At 36.0% G+C, this 14,912-nt stretch overlaps 1 protein-coding gene and 1 long non-coding RNA gene across 3 annotated transcripts; both read left to right on the forward strand.

The window, feature by feature from the left end:
• The first annotated feature begins 783 nt into the window (after positions 1–783).
• LOC149781488 (glyoxylate reductase/hydroxypyruvate reductase-like) lies at positions 784–14,367 on the forward strand. 2 transcript variants are annotated; one of them, XM_089935572.1, is made up of 3 exons: positions 784–1,136; positions 10,374–10,544; positions 12,090–14,367. In XM_089935572.1, exons 1-3 carry the CDS (start codon positions 929–931, stop codon positions 12,680–12,682), a joined length of 972 nt encoding a protein of 323 aa, XP_089791698.1. In that variant the 5' UTR covers positions 784–928; the 3' UTR covers positions 12,683–14,367. The 2 variants fall into 2 exon arrangements, with proteins under 2 accessions (XP_089791698.1, XP_089791699.1); XM_089935573.1 differs by lacking the exon at positions 784–1,136 and adding an exon at positions 9,516–9,644.
• Positions 1,143–3,961, forward strand: LOC149781489 (uncharacterized). The gene is made up of 2 exons (XR_016414729.1): positions 1,143–2,642; positions 3,357–3,961. It is a non-coding gene; the product is annotated as an uncharacterized LOC149781489 (long non-coding RNA).
• Positions 14,368–14,912: the final 545 nt, after the last annotated feature.

Genomic DNA, 14,912 nt, shown 5'->3' on the forward strand with positions numbered 1-14,912 from the left:
CTCTCTCACACACACACACACACACACACACGCGCGCGCGCAGTCCAGGGTTTACAGATCACTCACATCTCAGCCCTATATGCTTGGGTTCGAGTCTCGGTTCGACCAGCATACCATACCAGTATCTTCTCGTGGGTCGGTGGTACTTTCAGGGGTTTTCCCGGGTTCTTCCCCAACCAAATATACTGCCAAACTATGTCTGTCTCTGTCTGTCTCTCTGTCTCTCTCACACACACACCGTGGCCGACAGGATAAAAGTAACATAAATTTGTACATGTAATTTTTTTCCTCAATCGTGGTAATGCCGATTCAAAAGTGAAAGTTGCAAACAAATATACATCAACACATTCTGCTACACGTACAATTTTTTTCTTGTTTACAGTGAAAACCAATTACCTTCAGTCTTTTAACAATAATACAGTTTTCTGTCAAGGACATGACCACTGATATTATTTATTACTCAGTTTAGCACAACTTTGTTGCAAAATGGGTACATGCAACACAGTTTAGAAAAATGTGCACATATACAATTTGTTCTTTTGTATTTCCATCTTTCCACCGCTATTTGCCATCGTATAATTATCATATAAATCAGCATTACGTTTCTCATATATTATGATTCTCAACCAATCAAGCGATTATGGTCGAGAACGTAGGTTACATTCAAGGTATGCGACTTGTGCAGGTACGTTCTAGCTTTAACTAGGTTACTTCCCTTGATATATCCGACAGTTCTTCTGCACAACTATTACAAACCCCTTCTTGAACCCCGGTGTTATATTAACCAAAAATCTGACAAACTAACAGTAAAGCAGGAGCGGGTGTAATATGCAGTTCTAGGAAGCCTTGGTATTTTTGCTGTATCAGAATTATCTGATACAATTTACTGAAATCACATACCAGACAGCAGTAAAAAAAAAGAAAAATTATGTCGTCTGCAGGGAAAAAGGTATATATAACCCGGCGAGTACCACAACCGGGGTTGGACATACTAAAAAATGCCGGTTGCGAAATATCTATCTGGGACAGTGACGAGGCAATACCAAGGGAAGAATTACTTAAGAATGTTCCTGGGATTGATGGATTATTCTGTATGCTCACAGACCCCATTGATGCGGAGGTTCTGAATGCTGCAGGTGCGTATACATCTACAATGCATGTACTAACTGGTCAGTAAGGGTTCCTCTCCTTGCTTACATTTGGAAATGAGAACTTTTTAAGTATTGAAATCATCTGTAATGAGAAGACACACAATTATTTTCACATTTTGTAACTGTTTTATAACAGGATTTTATGTTTGTTAATACCTCTGGCACCTCTTTCTCTGTACATGCAGATTACATTTGTGCGATTTTGACGTATCGTCGACGGGATTCTAACTTCGTGCCCGCTCATGACTCCAGACCTGCCAGCTCTTACGATTTTGCCGCAAGTCTACGAAAATTACACTTAAAATACCGACTTACGGCTAACTGGCAAAAACTACGGGAAAATGATGGTTGCCGAAAAATCTATAATGGTTTGTTCATCCGTGTTTTATTGGGGGCGCTCACCAGTTAATATGTACTTTTGAAAGAGTGACGTATGTAAGGTGAAGTAGTTCGCATTTAAAACATGCACAATGGAGAGAATGTTGGCATACCTATATGCTACATTAATGTAATGTGGATGATATTTCTTTGGATATTGTACTTTTGGAAATTTTACATGATTTAAGCACACTGCTAACTAAAATGACTGCTCCCTTGTGTTAAAAAATCAGCCTGAATTAGTCTAAAGTACACTATACATAGCAGCTATTAAAATAGGGAAAATGAATTTTGCCAGACTAGACAATACCAGCTTCTGACAGTGCAATGAATGAATTACCAAATATATAAATGTAAAACAAAGTTATCGGCTCTTTTTTTGACAATTCACCTCTGAAGTTCAGGAAGTGAAAATGACCAAGTAGAGCTAGCACTTTTTTGAAAGTGAACATCTGAAGTAAGGCCAAGCTGTATACTCTATAACACATAGTACACCCATCAATCATACACCAAAATAAAGGGAATTAAAGGTTCTTTGAATTATACCTAAGATATACAAGGTCTTTTTTAAATAGCCAGTATAACCAGTGAGGAAAGGCGGGGAAATTCTTTTTCTTTAAAATCATAAAATGCAAAATACGAAACTGTACAGCGCCACCATTTGGATCTTGGTCTCATCTTAGAATTAGGGAAATTGGTCAGGGAACCAGACTAACTTTACAGCAGCACCCCAGGCGCTTTAAACTATACCTATTTGTTCATGAGAAGCGTCTGCATGATCACACTGTTGATTATAGAATTTTTAAAAATGGCGTCCAGAAAGTGATGAATGTTGAAAACGAAAGGGAAAAAAGATTTAAGAAAAGTATTAATAATCAACACAGAAGAATACAAAAATAGTATTCAGATTCTTGTGAATAAAAGCTGGAAAGAACACAATTACGTTTATTGGACATCACGTGCCAATTTTAGCATATCTCTTGGCGGGAGATATGATTGCCGTCGCATGTGAAACGGAAAAGAATTTCCAAGAATTATGTCAAGTTGAGAGATAGCAACGAGCCATTGAGCTGCATAGGGTTTGGAACTAGAGTTTGTGCAGCTGTACTGGTGGTAAATAAAGTCTACGCGTACTTTACAAACTTTTCAGTTGAACATACTGTTTATTGAACTTTTAATTACGTTTTCTAGTTTTACAATAGTAGTTATCGATATTTTGTTACACCTTACTGAAAACTGGTCAATCATACGGTAAAAAATCAACTGCTTTACTGAGACGGATTCGTCAGGGTTGGCAGGTCTCTGATTGATACGCCATATTTCTCGCGATATCACGCGCTTGTTTTGAGATCTAATGTCATCAGCTGGTTCAGTACATCTGGTTGACAGTTTCAGTAAGTATCGACTAAGTGACAGAAATGTTTATGATGGCAAATGTAATGTAAAATCTTTTCTTTGTTTCTATAAGATACACTTTTTTATCATGTGAAGAGAAATGGATTTAATGGAAAACTATACAGAATGAAATATTTTATTATTGGGAAAAAATTCTTTGTTATGAAATAGCATGGAACATAATCATTTAGAAATTCACTACATCATTAAATATGATAATTTTATCAAAGGCTTGAAAGAACAAATAATACAAGATTCATCATATTTGTTTTCTTTGATATTTTTCTTATCGTTACTTATACGTGTTTTATTGTAGTAAATATATGCTTGAAAGAATCAAATGTGCTACAGATACAAGTATTAATAATATGTGGTAATCGGTTGATATACATCTCGACATTCCAATCTTAAGCCACGTAATATTTATTTCAGGGAAGTCCAACCATGAACCTACTTCTGGAAATAGACAAAGTTTACACGCTTCGAAAAACGGTAGCTGGCAAAGAAATTTGGAAAGTTTACAAACATTTTTAAAATTCGAATAAATTAAGCAGATATAGTTGAATACTTTCTATGGCGATTTCAGTACCGATAGTTTCACGCGATATTATATTATGAGCGTTACATTTCATGTTAAGGGCACGAGTCATGGCAGGTTGATGATGATGATTTTGATGATGATGACTGTGTGTGTGGGGGGTGGGGGTGGGGTCATAACGGAATATATATGGGTGGATTATGCACAAGTGAAGACTTTTATGACGAAATTCGTAAATTAACCATTAATTTTGAATTACTGCAAAATGTCACAAGTATGTTGCTAATTTAATTTAATGCAAGACAGGCATTAAAAAATGGGGGAAAAACACGAATATTATCGATTTTTCACTTGTTGTATGGCTTCAAATTTCCATGGTCATTGTAATGCTTCTTTTTCCCTCTATAACTGCAGATAAACGTGTTCAAATGCTGTTTTCATACCTGTGTTTTACTAGCAAACTATGTCTTTTTGAATGAAATAAACTATTCTAATTTGAGTTGTGTTTTGTTCATATCGGCACCTACTGAATTTCACATAGGTGATATAAGATAAATCACATTGTCATGATATGTAATAACCAGGCCAAAACTCAATGTACTAAAGAGATTTCGTCTCGAGTAAAAGGACTTTATATTTGTTTTGTAGACAGGTGGATATGACCCATTCTTATTATATACAAATTATAAGTTTTAAACACTTTACACGGACATGAGGTTCCAAGTCTTTGTATTCAAGTCAGCCTACGCCATCTTCTCTACAACACTATTTTTTTTTAAATCCCCCGTTCTCAAGTGAATACAATTCATGAATTAAGCTTAATCTTAATCTGTCGTCAGATTAAGTTCATGTCAGCTTCTAAGCACATTTGTGGATTAGGGATTAAGATACAAAAAATTATAAAGGCAAAACAATAAGTATAGCAAGTGAAAGGGACTTAAATCAGGTATAAAAATGTGCGTCTAAAAGGGACATGTAGCTTATAATAAAGGATTTTTTTATAAATAAAAAAGACAACAGCAAAGAAGAGAATATTGAAAAGAGAAAGTTACCCGAGTCAAATATGTGCTGGCAGTGCCCCATAGCTCGAAAGACAATCCCAAAGCACCTGCCCTACTATATCCCTTACAAGCACAAAAGCATCTGTAGAAGCAGTCGTCATTCCCATCTGAAATAAAAGGTTCAATCATTGAAATAATATAGATGCATATAATTTATGTAAGCCTTCCATATGAAATATAAAATAATTTACTTTAGCCTCACAACAGACAAAAACAGTCAATTTTTAAAACTTTTTAAACAGTCCGTATTCTCAATCGTGAGTTATGGTATGTTTTTTTTTTCTTTCTAAAACGAGATGGTTACCTTTTATACATGATTTATTATGAGATATATCTGAAATATCTAATATTTGGCTAAAGTCGTCCACATGTAGTACAGATAACAAATAACGAATATATGAGCCCACTCTACTAATTGCAAGGCATGAGGCCATATCACTCTGTCTACCATAACCATATTTATGAAAAGTCCCACTCCCCTTCACAAGCAAAGTGTGATATTTCCTGAGGATTTTACAAATTTTAGCCATAAAAATCTGTCAGTATTTGACTAAAACTGTTCAATAGTCATTTGTTTTACTAAATCACAGTTTTATAATTGATACAAGATAGTTTTGTGCATATGTGTCTCTGGATACACGGCGAAGCTGGTGTTTCCTGTAGGTATCACGGTACCATTTACCTTTCCATTTACCACAATGTTAACATTCGATGAAATAAAAAATACATTCTGCCCTGCTTCAGCATGCGTGTCACACGGTGTCATGAAATCAATCTTAGATGGGCAGTTTGACGACGACAGACTAGTGTACTCAATAACACTTAAGAGAGATAACCCTACCAGTAGTACGGGGGTGGGGGGGGGTAAGAATTGTCTTGTCAAAATGTTCACATCATGATTTGTGACTCATTCCACCCCACCCCTTCCCTTTTCGGACTTAAGCATTTTATACCTTTGTATCATCTGAATGGATCAGCACGACACACTCAAAACTTCTGTCTTATGAACGATCACCCTTTTGATAGAAGAGACCCGACTATTTGGTCCCTTGGAATGTAATTTAAAAACTATAGGATCACTTTGTTGCCTGAATTTTTTCGGAATTTGGAAATTGTTGTACGTCAAATTAAACTGTGTTTAGTCAGTGTCAATGTTGTTATTATTTGGTTTGAATGCATCATCACTTCGTAAGGGTAAGTTGAATTATGAATTATGATCTCACTTCATAAAAATAAAAATGAAAAGTCATTTTGAAATGGTGTTTCTTCCCAAAAAAGTGTTCTAGTATAATTTGTTCTAAATACAAATGATGCAGGTTGATCCTCAGTATGGCCACAATTTGAACAAACGGTATCTTTATTCCTTCCACACAGATGGCCACATCAAGATAGGGTTTTCACAAATAGAAATCTTGCGATACCTTGTTAATCCTAGATGAAAATGTTTTAACAATACATCCAGTGCCATGACAGCATCTTGAAAAACTTGTTGTCACTACTCCCACCGAATTGTTATCTTGGCATGGGTTGTCACCAAAATAATTTTGATGTTAACTTGATCTTAAATAAAAATGGTGCCAGTCTGAAGTCCAATATGGCCAATGCACCAGCTAATTTTAAAATCATTTTATCGCTGAAGATTGTCCGAGATACTTTCAATATTCAGCAATTAAAAGGATGAAAGGTCTTGTCTGTAATTCCTGGCAATTCTTTTCGACCAGCTATGAATGTTATTCAACGCTCCTCTTGTTAGATTTGAACACTTTAAATAACAAAAAAAAAAGCTGTCCTTCTATCCTATGATAGGGTAAGTACCCCTTTAACTTCTTGTGTGTGTGTGTGTGTGTGTGTGTGTGTGTGTGTGTGTATATTGTGTATATATTGTGTATATGTATGTATATATGTATATAGCCTTTAAATTTATCAGATGTTCTTCAGTATGACCGACGAGGATATTTGGAAAGGATAATAACACATTTTCCTTCCTTCATACGGTACCGTATTTGTGTCTTATAATGTAATTGACCTTTTCTCTTCCTTCGTATCGGTACTGTGTTTGTGCCTTTTAATATAAGTAATTGACCCATTTAGAATCATTCTGCTTGTTCCATTTTAAATGATTGCTCAGGCATGTATAATAAATTCAACCTATATTCGGTTTTATTTAAGTCAGCCAGTTCATCTCCGTACATATTAGACCGAGACCAAATAGTATCGATATGATACCGGTCTTCTGCATCGCTACATATCTGGAGATAACCGTAGACGTGCAGATCAGAGTTGAAACGAATAACCAAACATTCATATTAGAATACTATCTTCCGAATATTCAGATAGAAAGTCGATTTTCGAATATTCGGACAGAAAGTCGATTTTCGAATATTCAGATAGAAAGTCGATTTTCGAATATTCAGATAGAAAGTCGATTTTCGAATATTCGGACAGAAAGTCGATTTTCGAATATTCGGACAGAAAGTCGATTTTCGAATATTCAGATAGAAAGTCGATTTTCGAATATTCAGATAGAAAAGTCGATTTTCGAATATTCGGACAGATAGTCGATTTTCGAATATTCAGATAGAAAGTCGATTTTCGAATATTCAGATAGAAAGTCGATTTTCGATTATTCAGATAGAAAAGTCGATTTTCGAATATTCGGACAGATAGTCTATTTTCGAATATTCGGACAGATAGTCGATTTTCGAATATTCAGATAGAAAGTCGATTTTCGATTATTCAGATAGAAAGTCGATTTTCGAATATTCGTCTGTTTATCTAATAAATAGCGACAATGGCTTAAACAAAACTCAGCAGTTAACCGTGCTGGCCATGGATCATTGCAGCGCTTTTTGGCAGCATTTTGTAAAGGAAACAAACAAAGCAACATATATATTATCCAACGTTGAATTAGTAACGAAGGGAATAATTTCGAATCATATGAAATTGAAACACTCCCCCGAAATTCTGAATAGTCAGTTTGCTTGCATTATCTACATTTCTATTTATTTTTCTTCCGGTACATTTGATGCGATAATGAATAGCAGCAGGTTGACAAAGAACATATCGAAGTCAATAAAGCCTTGGTGTATTTAAAGAAAACATATCCAGATTTCATTCCTGTATTTTCCACACATCATTACAGCTTATTAAACAAACGGGCATGATTTCCAAAACCGGCTTATAAAGACCGATGAGTGATTGAAAGTGTACATGAATTGTCTTTTCATCTTTAAACTCCAGTCAAGTGAATCTAAACTCAGTTTCGGGTGATTTTCGTTGTGAATTTATCACTGCCTATACAATCTGCTGAGATAGTGCTCACATTTAATTGAACAGCTGATGGAGAGTTGCTGCAATATGTTTTTTCATAGTTGTAGTCCGTCTTAAACACCAAATGAATGGTTTTGGTCATAATGAGTTCGAAAGTAAACAATGCAAATAAAACCACAGAGTTGATTAGCCTCAAGAAAAAATGAACTTAAGCTCCCTAAAATGTTATTTAAGTAGATTCGGAAGGTATTATTTGCAGTGAATGCAATGAAACGCTTTTGAGGTGGAGTATGGGGTGGGAGCGACAATAAATACTAATGTATTCAATATGTATGCTAATACGTTCAACTAATACTCGAAAGAGTAATGTTTATATTAGTTTCAGCTAAATGACAAAAAGGATAACGTAATGAAAGTTTAAAAGTCTTTGAAAACCAAAATAGTGAGAAGAAAAAAGCATGTACCTGTGAAATGGAAGGAATATGATAAATCGTTTAACAGATGGGATGCAGCCGAAGACATTACATTGACATAAATGATGGAATCTCAATACATGCATATCATTATTAAGCATTATGAAGACGTTGTGGGTTTCTTTTCAAAGACAAGTAGTTTCTAGAATATTATAGATGTCGTAAAAACGGGTAAGTACAAAATTTGCAATTCCTTCTCAGGGTAATATATATGATACCGTGACTACGTTATAAAGACTGCCCTCTCAAGGTAATAAACCTGATATCGTAAATGCAATACAGGCAAAGCCTTCTCAGTGTAATAAATGTGATAACGTAAATGAAATACAAGCAAAGCCTTCTCAGTGTAATAAATGTGATAACGTAAATGAAATACAAGCAAAGCCTTCTCAGTGTAATAAATGTGATAACGTAAATGCAATACATGCGAAGCCTTCTCAGTGTAATAAATGTGATAACGTAAATGAAATACAAGCAAAGCCTTCTCAGTGTAATAAATGTGATAACGTAAATGCAATACAGGCAAAGCCTTCTCAGTGTAATAAATGTGATAAAGTAAATGAAATACAAGCAAAGCCTTCTCAGTGTAATAAATGTGATAACGTAAATGAAATACAAGCAAAGCCTTCTCAGTGTAATAAATGTGATAACGTAAATGCAATACAGGCAAAGCCTTCTCGGCGTAATAAATTTGATAACGTAAATGCAATACAGGCTAAACCTTCTCAGTGTAATAAATGTGTTAAGGTGACTACAGTGTAGGAAATACCCTCTTAAGGTAATAAATGTGATAACGTAAATGCAATACAGGCAATGCCTTTCCAGTGTAGTAAATGTGTTAAGGTGACTACATTGTATGCAATACGCTCTCGAGGTAATAATTACAATAAAATAGTTACAATGTAGCCATACTGTCTCAATGTAATAAATGCAATACAATAGCTACATGTAGGCAATAGCCCCTTACGGTAATAAATGTGACAGGATAGCTACAATGTAAGCAAAACCCTCTCAAGGTCTCGCCTCGCCTTCAGCATTAGAGACGTGCAGAGTGTGTAACATACCATGAGTGTTTTCACATGTTTCTTTGGAGAACAGGGCAGTACTCTGAAAGTTATGTCGATCAAAAATAGACTGTGTTCGGAGGAGTGATTTGCATCAAATTCATGTAAATGTTTACATGTAAATGTGCCTTCCATACAGGGACGTGTACTATTAGTAACCATAGCAGCGTATATGATCTAGCTCTTTCCTTGAAATAGTTCTGAATATAGCTGTCATGCAATGACAATGTTATTTTCGGTTCTGCTTGGAAATGGCTTGGTAGTATTCTTATTGGCGAAAATGCTATTGGCTGTGCCAAAAGTAAACAACGTTGGTAAGTGGCAAAAAGACACCTCGTTCTTATGTGTGAATGGTGCCTTAAATATTCGTGTCGACAACCTTTGTTGCTGGTTAAATATGTACGGCAAGATATATCGTCTACTACTTTCATACAGTAATCGATAGACTGATTCACAGAAATTCTAGTTTAAGCGATCTCTTGTCAATAATATAATAAAGCATGACTGGGTTTGAAACCTTTTGTGTCTAATTAGGTTTGTATATGGTTCTTCGTACAAACAATGCATCACTAGATAAAAAGGTACTAGTTCACATATATTTGACACTTTTGTCTTCTTGCGCAAGTCTTGCCAACAGCTGTCAGAGTGCTCATTAAATATTTTTTCAACAACAACAAAAGAACACATGAAAAGCTGAATGAATGAATGAAACAATTAATTAATTAATGCATCACTTTCAATGAACACGTTTTGTGGATTTTATCCTTTACATTATTTGGTTACATCAGCAGGAAGGACGATTATCATCAGCAACGCAGTATAATGACATTGAAATTAAGATGATAACTGCTGTAACGTTAGTCATAAGAACGATAATGCAGATGAGGGCAATGAGAAGGTGATGATGAGGATGATTTAATGTCAGCATCTTCGTGATGACGACAATGACATTGTTCTCGACATAAAATGCATAAAACTATAGAACGAGCTAGGCCTACCACTATAAAACTAACAGCAGTTATATATACATCCTGTTTTCTCAGGCCCAAACTTGATGGTGGTTGCTACAATGTCTGTGGGCTTTGAACACATCGAAGTCGCCGAGTGTAGAAAACGTGGCATCAAGGTGTGCAATACTCCTAACGTCTCCACAGACAGCGTGGCAGAATTGACAGTAGCCCTTCTACTACTAACTTCTAGACGTCTCATTGAAGGTAGGTGTACTCTGGTTGCCTTAAACTCCCTATATAGGTCAAACCTTTTTTAAGGCCCGAAAAATCTTTACTTTTATGTTTGACCTTGCTGATTAGAACTGTTGATTCCTCGAACTGACTTGTTATGGCTGTGGGGTATGCGTGTTGTTAAGATTCTACTGTAGTTATTATACTTAGATTTTGACGTAAGTTCCAAACAATAGGGGTTATAAATTTCATTTAGATAGGGTAATTTTGAATTTGTTCAAAGTTTCTAGCCCACATGTAACAGTTTGATTTTAAACAGAATCTCAGAGTGATTTAAGTCACTGTCATACTTGTTTACACGAGTAGGATAAAACCACAAATGATTCACAATTGTTTTTTTTTTTTCCCTGCATATTTTCCTTTTATACTCTTGCACTAAGCCGCCTATATAAATATATGCAAGTATGAGCAGTCGACATCTTCAATTCCATGTGATAAGATATACCAGCGGTCATTTCAAACGAATGGGGTGGGGTTTTTTCACTTTGTATACACCCGCCATAAAGCTCAGAATATTGTTACAGTGTCTACCCATTCGTCACAATAACATTAGTTCTGCATAACAGACGTGTCACTAATCTTGTAGAGTGCAGTCTGGATAAAGAAACCAAATGATTTTGTGGTCAACATTCAGAGGTTAAGGCCATTGTAACCGAAAGAAGCCAAATGGTTCCAAATAGCCATATTGGTTCTAAATCACAGATCTAGAACAAAAGTTGTTAAAGGCTTGCACATGGGTCAGAAAAATGGCCGGTTGGTCTGGGAGTCCAAAATGTAAAGGCAAAAATCGCTATTACTGAAAGAAGACACTATAATCCCCACAATAACGTTAATTCTGAAATACCTTCCACAAACTATGCTGACTACATGTACTTAGGGTAAGGAAAAATCTTGTCAGCATTTGGGCCAAAAGGTTTAAGGTCAATGTCACTGTAATTGAAAGAAAACCAATGGTTTCCACATAAAAGCACTAGTTTCGGACGAAGACTTGCTGATTACGTGCACTCGTGGTAAGAAAGAATCCTATAATTTTCGGATCAAAAGATTCATGGTACTGGTAGCTGTAACTGAAAGAAGAGCGATAGTTTTGCGATATAACAATTTCCAGACCAATACAGTTTGTGGATGGCTTTTGCGTAAGTTATTGAAGAGACCTGTAAAATGCTGGTGGGGAGTTAATTCCGGTGGGTATTGCTCATTTTAATAGTTCATGTCATGCCTTCAACAATTTTGTCATTTCATCAATACCGCCGTACAGACTATGCTTTATCTGAAAATAGAGAAAGATTAATTTTAGAGCAATCATGCGCCTCAAATGCACTACATGGAATCGTATGCATGCATTGGTCGATTGATAGATAGATAGATACATAGGTAGGTAGGTAGGTGGGTGGGTGGGTAGGTAGGTAGGTAGGCACAGATAACAGGAGGAGAAACACATACACTGCTGTCGAGAAGATTTCGTTTTATGATATGGATGCATTGTCAACTTTCTCATCGAAGTTGTTTTGTTTACAGGGGTGGAGGCGGTGGAGAAAGGACAATGGGGTCTATGGAAGCCAATGTGGCTATGTGGCATCGAGATGTCTCAAAGGACATTGGGAATTTTAGGATTTGGAAGAATAGGGTACGGTGTTGCCAGAAGGCTCAAACCATTTGGCATCAAGAGAATAATATACAATGACGTCTGCAAGGTAGCTTATGCCGATGACATAGGGGCGGAGTTCGTTGATTTTGACACAATGTGCAAAGAAGCTGACGTAATATGTATATGCTGTAATCTGACCCCTCAGACTAGACACAAATTTAATAAAACCACGTTTGAGAAGATGAAAAAATCTGCCATTATAATAAATACCGGACGAGGAGGGGTCATTAACCACGATGATCTGTATGAAGCCCTGAAGTCCGGGCAAATTTTTGCTGCAGGGTTGGATGTTACGGAACCCGAGCCACTTCCAGCGGATCACCCATTAATCTCACTGCATAACTGTATTGTCCTTCCACACATGGGTAGCAATACGTGGGATTCTAGAAATAGCATGTCTGAAACCACAGGAAAAAATATCTTAGCAGTGTTTAATAGTGAGATCCCAGTTGGAGCAATTTGATGGGTTAACCCTAGCTAGCTTATGAGCAACACTAGCAGACCTTGGAATAACTCTTGGCTTGATGCGGGGCTAAACTTTTTGTCAGACTGTGCCAGTTACGGATATTTATCGCTTCCTCAAATCAGATTGCAGAGAGCCTCAATTACAAAATCTCTACGTCTTCCAATCGATCTAATAATTCGTAACATTTAATTCAGATAAGAATTTCCTAATGAGCTAGACAATTTAAACCTCCATTGTTTGAACTCTTTCATGGCACTTACTGCAAAGGCTACAAATGTCAATACAAATTGTAGACAATTTAGACCTCCATTGTTTGAACTCTTTCATGGCACTTACTGCAAAGGCTACAAATATCAATACAAATTGTAGACAATTTAAACCTCAATTGTTTGAACTCTTTCATGGCACTTACTGCAAAGGCTACAAATATCAATACAAATTGTGATAAACCTAAATGTTTATCAACCTGAGAAAACTTGTGATATTTATTTTTTAAAAACAACTTTCGAACAATAATGGGTTTGTTTTGTTTTGCTGGGCTTCTACAATTAACGTTAGCATACCCCGTTCTGAGCTCAGGGTGAGCTAAGGATGGCACAGCATTTCAAAGGAGTCAGTTGAAATAAATGAACACTCAATGTATATATAATTATCTATCATAACCAACTAACAAACGATAAAAAATTATTAAATTCACAAAGAGAGTTTACAAAATTATTTTAAAATTATATTTTAATTGATGGTGTTGCTTATGTACAATAATTTGGGGTTGGGTTGGGATGAAGGTGTTTCAATGACCCATTTAACACATTAGCTAGATTATGACACTATAATGGGAGCCAATTGCTTTTCTCAATGCCACGCTGAGGCAGTCAACTTGAGATGGCATGGGTGGGTATCGAACTTGTGAACCTTGAATTACGTGCCCAGTGCCCTTCCAGCTTCCAACTACAATACATCTTGAAATAACTAACACTTAGCACGGTCGTGTTATATTTTTGTGTAGAATTGATGATTGTATAATTGTTTTCAGTTGTTTTTGGTTCTCTGCAGTGTTATCGAGAATAATATTAGCTTCTGCTTAATATACCAGAGACCAGTTTTATTGTTTAGATCTATGTTGTAAGAATATTTTCTCACTTCTCGGCTGTATGTATTTGTAGCACATCTGGACACCAGACTACTTTAATTTCATTGTTTGTTTGTTTGTATTTAATATTGACTTTCCAGAATGTATCGATTCTTTTAATTTTCTATCTATAGGTTTGTTATTTTAAGTATAATTTTTTTTAAAGGAAAAGAATAATAAACTTCATTCATATATATATATATATATATATATATATATATATATATATATATATATATATATATATATATATATATATATATATATATATACACACACACACACACAATCCGCTTGTCTTTATTTTTTACAATTACTCACAATCAAATGTTTTACTTCTTGTTCATTCGAATTGTCTTTACTTATTTTTACTAATGAACAAATTATATATCTCCTTATCTGCGGTCTCCTCCTCCTCCGTCATTAACGTGCCTAACTTGCAACGAAAGGAGTACGAGTTCAAATCCCATCCAGAGCAGGCCGAATGAATCTTCATGGCGTGTCTAATGGCACTTTACTCTAATTGCTTGGGAAAAATAAATTCTGTCATGTACTGATGTGTCGTTGCCTTTCATTACAATCAACCAATAGTCTTCTTCGTTGAATCACGGGGTTAATATCAGTGTGAGATTTTCACATTCGACTGAGATGGTAACAGCTGTATCACATTTGTCGTTTGAATGCCATATAGCGGCTACTGTCGTGGTCAAATGATTCATGGCACCTTCCGTCGTTGGACAAATGTCACCCAGCATCTGCTGTCGTCGGTCTAATGCCTTTTTGGGCCTACATTCGTCATTCGAATTTTACTTTGATTCTTATCTACATTTTCGTTTATACATGAATTCACCGCTCCGGTGGCCTTCTGGTTAGAGCGCCCGCCTCAGATGCGGGAGGTCGTGGGTTCGATCCCCGGCCGAGTCATACCAAAGACTTATAAAAATGGTACTAACAGCTTCCTCGCTTGGCGCTCAGCATTAGAAGGTTGGTGTTAGGACTGGTCGGCCTGGTGTCAGGATAATGTGACTGGGTGGGACATCACACTACATGTCTGCGACATGATGCCCCAGTGCTAGACATCACTATAAACTGCCACAC

The sequence above is a fragment of the Sinohyriopsis cumingii genome, chromosome 15 (assembly GCF_028554795.1).
Source record: "Sinohyriopsis cumingii isolate HCF-2022 chromosome 15, ASM2855479v2, whole genome shotgun sequence".
NCBI lineage: Eukaryota > Metazoa > Mollusca > Bivalvia > Unionida > Unionidae > Sinohyriopsis > Sinohyriopsis cumingii.

Bases quoted from the DNA above. Each gene is read 5' to 3' on its own strand.
- LOC149781488 (XM_089935572.1), top strand. From the start codon at position 929: ATGTCGTCTGCAGGGAAAAAGGTATATATAACCCGGCGAGTACCACAA. The intron at 1,137-10,373 runs GTGCGTATACAT...CTGTTTTCTCAG, and splicing joins GGAGGTTCTGAATGCTGCAG to GCCCAAACTTGATGGTGGTT. The intron at 10,545-12,089 runs GTAGGTGTACTC...TTTTGTTTACAG, and splicing joins TTCTAGACGTCTCATTGAAG to GGGTGGAGGCGGTGGAGAAA.